Source organism: Rana temporaria, chromosome 1, assembly GCF_905171775.1.
Source record: "Rana temporaria chromosome 1, aRanTem1.1, whole genome shotgun sequence".
NCBI lineage: Eukaryota > Metazoa > Chordata > Amphibia > Anura > Ranidae > Rana > Rana temporaria.
Window position 1 is genome coordinate 577,239,654 of NC_053489.1, and position 7,222 is coordinate 577,246,875.

The window sequence follows — 7,222 nt, forward strand, 5'->3', positions numbered from 1 at the left end:
ACTTTAGGTTTGACCTCATAATTTATGGTTTTGGTAAATCTGATGGGGGAAAAAAACAGACAATTGTATAGTGTGTATCCAGCTTAACACTATTGTATTGCATTGTATTGTTACTGTATTGTCTTCTTTATTGTAAAGTGCTGCGCAAACTGTTGGGCGCTATATATAAATCCTGTATAGCATAATAATAATTCATAGGCTACTGTGGTCAATGGAGGAAAATTGTGAAGGTAGTTGCTATAGGTTATCACCATATACTCTGCAGTTTGTTAATGAAGATGTTAGATTCTGGGATTTTTTTTTCTTAGCTATGATTAAGCACTAATTTATAGTGTGAAACGCGTCAGCTGTTTTACTCCCATGTTGTGTGCTGGGATTTGTAGTGCATTTTTACTTTTTTAAATAAAGACAACCATCAAGGTTTTTTGGAGTACGGCTGTCCATATTTTCTTTTTCCATTTTTTTTTCTTAAAGCAAAATTGGGCTACATTATGACTTGTCGGATTTGCTTAACAGTAAAAATGATAGTTTACTTAACAATAAAAAAAATATTTCGAGATTCCAACCTGAAATGAGATCATCCATGTTGGTTAATAATGGGATCTGGTTTTATATAAAAAATGATCAAAATCAAACACACTTGGCTGACATTTTTTTTTATTTAAATAAATATAAATATACTGCCGTTTTGTATAAAACTACTCACATGCAGGTGAGTCCTGTACACAGATATAGAGATTCAACTATTTACAAGCACATTTTACACAGTATCTACAGATGGAGCCAGTCACCTGCACACATGTACGATCAGATCTGACTACGACCATTGCATACAATTATAACCAGGGCCGTCTTAATAACATTATGGGCCCCGCCGCCCCTGGGCAAAGTAATGCTTTGGGGCCCCTACAATGATCACAGTGCTGGTAAACAGACATCAAGTAGGTAGGAGGCAGATTGCCTCCCCTGTGTATCTATCACTCCCAGGGCCATCATGGGGCCCCCAATTACAGGGCAGCGAGGGGCCCAAGGACCAGCTGCTTTGGGGAAAGTGCAGGGGCCCCTCATGCAATTAGGGCCCGTGGGCAGTGCCCAGGTGTGCCCTCTCATTAAGACAGCCCTGATTATAACATGCTCCTACACACACATTCTCCAGCCTGTTTTGGAACTGCAAGTCCTCTGGATCAGCTGCTTGCACTTGTATTTCCTCAACAGCTATTGGAGTCCAGTCTCTTTTCTATAGAGGCAGGTGCAGGGTGACTTCAGGACAGTTTGTAGGTGACATCTTCTATAAAGGTGAGATGTCCTTGTCCTCAGTGGTGGATGCTGGGGATAGGGAAGCTTCATCTTCTGAGCCAGGGTAATGAGTCTGGCCGCTGGCACATTTACAGCCCCCATGGGTACTCCTCTGAGCCCCCTTGTTCTCTTTCTTGTGCTTCACCCTCCTGTTCTGGAACCAGATCTTCACCTGCTTCTCGGACAGGTTCAGGTAGGTGGCGATTTCAATCCTCCGGAGTCTGGACAGGTACATGTTGGAGGAGAATTCCCTCTCTAGCTCCAGGAGTTGGGTGCTGGTGAATGCTGTCCTCATCCTCTTCCCATTCTGGATCTGGCCACTTTCTGCACTTCCTAAACAAGATTAGACAAACATTAGTTTACATTAATCCAAGTACAGAAATTAATAGCATGGCAGGTTGTGCTGACTGCATTACTTTTCTTCTTTTCACACATTTTACCCTTTATTTTCACCTTATTCTGACAATGACCCACTCCCTGTCCCAGGGTGACAACCATACTGAGAAGCCTTGTGACACAGGACAACGAGTACTACATAACACCTTCTCTTCTTCATAACAAGGGGAGGTGTTTTGCAGTCCTTGGAGATAGCAGGGAACAATGCTAACTGATAACAGTCCAGGGGCAGAAAAACAGGATTTTATGTTCACTAGTGGAGTGGATATAATAAAATGATTTCAGTGGCATTACTATAGGTGTGCACAGCCTACTGCATTATGGTGTGCACCTCAAATCTCAAGCCCATTGGGGTTGATTTACTAAAACTGGAGAGTGAAAAATCCGGTACAGCTGTGCATGGTAGGCAATCAGCTTCTAACTTCAGCTTGTTCAATTAAGCTTTGACAAAAAAAAAAACTGGCAGCTGATTGTATTTTTATGCAGAGCTGCAACAGATTTTGCACTCTCCATATTTAGTAAATCAACCCTATAGTGTTGCATTTGTGTATGTACTGACAGTGTCAGTAGGGCAGAGATTGGTGTCAGTAGGGCAGTGGGTGGTGTCAGTAGGGCAGAGATTGGTGTCAGCAGGGCAGTGGGTGGTGTCAGTAGGGCAGAGATTGGTGTCAGTAGGGCAGTGGTTGGTGTCAGTAGGGCAGAGATTGGTGTCAGCAGGGCAGTGGGTGGTGTCAGTAGGGCAGAGATTGGTGTCAGCAGGGCAGTGGGTGGTGTCAGTAGGGCAGAGATTGGTGTCAGCAGGGCAGTGGGTGGTGTCAGTAGGGCAGAGATTGGTGTCAGCAGGGCAGTGGGTGGTGTCAGTAGGGCAGAGATTGGTGTCAGTAGGGCAGTGGTTGGTGTCAGTAGGGCAGAGATTGGTGTCAGCAGGGCAGTGGGTGGTGTCAGTAGGGCAGAGATTGGTGTCAGTAGGGCAGTGGGTGGTGTCAGTAGTCTTTATTTTTATTATTTTATATTTTATTGTTTTTATAATTTTTTATATATTTTTTGCAAATTTTTTAGGTCCCTATGAGGGGGCTTTGGTGAAATATCTGAGGTTTAAACAGGGGAAATCTGCACCACACAGGGTGATTAAGGTGTGCCCAGGCACACCTGGCACACCCTGTGCGCATGCCTATTGGTAAATTTAACAGGCCAAAAGCATACAATCAGGAGGTCCTTTTGTGAGTTTACCTACAGTTTAATGACTTTACCAAATAAGTGAAGGAAATCACATAAATATGCAAATCAACTGAAAGTGTTTGTTCTTTAGCTGACAGCACAGGCTTAATCTATATGTCTTTTTGAATAAAGGCTAACCTAATTCCTAGGTATTTCATATTCCGCAGGCCTGGACAGCTAACATTACAGAATCTAGGATGGGGAGGAGCTTAAAGTGTATTTCCACTTTTGCAGCAGAGTTGGGATAACATCTACTTTATATTTGTCACATGCCCTCATTCATAACATAACATCACTGTGTTTGGCATAATTAACCCTGTAGGTACTGTGCTGGAAAATCTCATTATCGGTTGTAAACTAGCTTTGAACACAGAGGGGTAGATCTACTAAAACTGCTGCACTCAGAATCTGGTGCAGCTGTGCATGGTAGCCAATCAGCTTCTAATTTCAGCTTGTTCCATTAAGCTTTGACAATAAAGCCTGGAAGCTGATTGGTTTCTATGCAGAGTTATACCAGATTTTTCACCAGTTTTAGTAAATAACCCCATATATCCTAACAAAGAGGTAATCACTTAGACGCTGGTCTTCTCCATTGTATGGTAATAAGAGGTAATTCTGCCTGTCATGAGCCTTTCCATCAGGGCAGACTGACTGTGAAATTGTTTAGAATTGGTAGCAATTTCCTAAGAAAAATCTATGGGGTGTATTTGCTTTGTGTAGCTAAAGCAACTGTGTTTTTCTGCTGTTCCAGAGGTCCAAGAGTTGCCTACAGCCACCCATAAACATGAATAGAGGAAGGCGGCTATTTGTGTAAAGAAGGGCATGGGCCAGATGTAATGCACTGAACGCAAGGTGCATTGGGTGCATTGTCTGTGCCTGTGTGCTACTAGACTTCAACACAGCAATAAAAAAACTAAAAAACTAAAAAAACACATGTATTAATCTAAAGGCAGCTGAGCTGTTTTCAATGGACACATTCACACAGGTGCGTAAACATGCACTGCATTCAGATCTGTAACGCAAAATCCAAAAATCTACATCTGAGGACATGCGTACCATTAAAATATTTAAAATATATATATATATATATATATATATATATATATATATATATATATATATATATATATATCTATATCTATATATATCTATATATATATATATATATATATATATATATATATATATATATATATATATTTATATATATCTATATCTATATATATATATATATCTATCTATATATATCTATATATATCTATATATATATATATATATATATATATATATATATATATATATATATATATATAGAACAGGACAATTTTTACACATTAAAAATAGATACATTTCCTAATCATTTATGCAGCAACTTTTTACAAGGCCTTACAACCACCTTTACCCATTCATGTCTATGGGTGGCTTTAATGTTAGGACAATCTGCACACCAGGAACACACAGAGGCTGATTTACTAAAGGAGTTAAGATTGTGCACACACTTAATTATGTGAATACTCACTTTCATTGCCCAATTATATAAAAAGCAACTTTGTGTTTATGATTGGAGTGAATAGTCACAAAATTTATTGTGTGAACATTCTCAATTCCTTTAGTAAATCAGCCTATGTCTTTAGGATGCATGAGGAAATATGCCCATGGGCATGCAGCCTTAATAGGTAAGATATATATATATATATATATATATATATATATATATATATATATATATATATATATATATATATATATATATATAGATAGATAGATAGATAGATAGATAGATAGATAGATAGATAGATAGATAGCGATAGATAGATAGATAGATAGATAGATAGATAGATAGATAGATAGATAGATAGATAGATAGATAGATAGATAGATAGATATAGATATACATAGATATCTATATCTATCTATCTATCTATCTATCTATCTATCTATCTATCTAGATATAGATAGATAGATAGATAGATAGATAGATAGATAGATAGATAGATAGATAGATAGACATATATATAGATATACATAGATATACATAGATGTCTATATCTATCTATATATAGATAGATAGATAGATAGATAGATAGATAGATAGATAGATAGATAGATAGATAGATAGATAGATATAGATATACATAGATATCTATATCTATCTATCTATCTATCGATCGATCGATCGATAGATAGATAGATAGATAGATAGATAGATAGACATATATATAGATATACATAGATATACATAGATGTCTATATCTATCTATAGATAGATAGATAGATAGATAGATAGATAGATAGATAGATAGATAGATAGACAGACAGACAGACAGACAGACAGACAGATAGATAGATAGATAGATAGATAGATAGATAGATAGACACCTGGAGGTTAATTTACTGTAATGTTCACTTAGCTCAGTGAGGCTTTATTTCAATCATCCAATCATAGGCAAGGGAAATCCCTGTCTTTTAAAAACCCCTCTGCATTTTCTTGTGAAAACAAAACAAAAAACCCTCTGCATATAATTGAATGTTTGCAGTAAACAGTAAATCGATCAGAGGAAGCATTGATAGACATATTGATGATATATGATCTATATTATAGTTATGCAGCATGTTCTAAGTTAGCTGACATTCCTCTATGGGACAAATATGCAGACAGAGATACACCTGCACTTTAAATATGATGATTACAAATACATTATTGAACCATTTTTATATTATTTATAAATTATTATTATTATTATTATTATTATTATTATTATTATTATTATTATTAATAATAATAATAATAATAATAATAACAACATTGTTATATTATTATTATTATTAGTAGTAGTAGTAGTAGTAGTAGTAGTAGTAGTAGTAATAATAATAATAATAATAATAATAATAATAATAATAATAATAATAATAATAACAACATTGTTATATTATTATTATTATTATTAGTAGTAGTAGTAGTAGTAGTAGTAATAATAATAATAATAATAATAATAATAATAATAATAATAATAATAATAACAATAACAAGAAACATTTTGTAATTATAAATAACTTTTTTTTATAGTTACATAGTTAGTCACGTTGAAAAAATACACAAGTCCATCCAGTTCAACCACAAAAAAAATAAACAAACAAAATAAAAAACAATACAATCCCATACACCCAACTCCATACCCACAGTTGATCCAGAGGATTATATATACTATAAAAACTATAAGATCCAAAAAGTTAGCTAGCATACAGAGGTAAGCAGAAATTAATAAAACATTTTTCAGAATTTAGCAGGCTTTGATGTTCTTGCAAGGGTTAACCCACGTGCATATTTTATGGTATATATAACCCCCCCCCCCCCCCCCCCAAATAGGAAAATACATACTATTCCCCATGAATGATGCCCATAGCAATTTAGAAGCATTTATTAAAGAGAATTGTGTGTAAGTTCTTTCTGCCTGGGTAGCCGTGTTTCATGCAGTCCAGCACACGTCACATTGATGCCCAGAATGTGCCCATATGCCCAGATCTGGGGGAGAAGGAAAGAAGTGGTGAAGGTTTCTCTTACCCATTGACAGACAGTGGAATCTGCGAGGATCCGTCACGTTGTATGAAGGACTGCAGACAGTCGGGTGTGCCGGGTGGACCATGGCTGGGGTGGGCTGCTGGCTCATCCTTTGGCAATACTGGGCATCTCCTCCACCTTGGAACTGGCTCTTGAGCAGGGGGATGCTGCTTCTGGAGGAGTGCAGGTGAGAGCTGACACAGATGGGACACACACAGAAGCTGCCACTTTTCCTGGATGGGCACACAGGAGCAGACACAGACATAAGTGGAGGGGAGGGCATGCCGATGGGCAAAAAGAAGTCCTGTCCATGGTGGTGATGGTGGTGGTGATGATGATCATGTAAAGGTGGAGCAGGTCTTGGAGAGTCCTTTATGATCAAAGAATCGACATAAAAAGACCTGGACATCTCAGATCCCTTGGGGCAGACAGACAGCTTTCACTCTCTTTCAGATGAGCTTTCCTCTGAAGCTCACACAAGGCTCACAAGGTGCTTATGTTCAATAGCGAAACAAAAGGGTCCCTGGAGAGGGCTGGTCCAAGCGTCACCCACGTGTACCCCCATCCTGGCATTCTACACAGACCAATGGGAGCACGTGATCACAGCTCCATCTCATCCACTTCATTAAAGCCCACTTGATGGCTTGTCCAAGTTAACCAACTAACTGGGGGGAGGAAACTTTGGGAAATGTTTTGTTTGTTCATTTCATTCAGATACAGAAAAGATACTTTGCAGGGAGCAGCAGTGAAATT

At 37.6% G+C, this 7,222-nt stretch overlaps 1 protein-coding gene across 1 annotated transcript; it reads right to left on the reverse strand.

Moving 5' to 3' along the window:
• Nucleotides 1–1,051: 1,051 nt before the first annotated feature.
• On the reverse strand, nt 1,052–6,999 carry GSX2 (GS homeobox 2). Its single transcript, XM_040335917.1, has 2 exons — nt 6,473–6,999; nt 1,052–1,629 (listed from the first exon to the last, which is right to left on the reverse strand). The coding sequence occupies exons 1-2, from the start codon at nt 6,876–6,878 to the stop codon at nt 1,289–1,291; spliced, it is 747 nt and encodes a 248-aa protein (XP_040191851.1). The 5' UTR covers nt 6,879–6,999; the 3' UTR covers nt 1,052–1,288.
• Nucleotides 7,000–7,222: the final 223 nt, after the last annotated feature.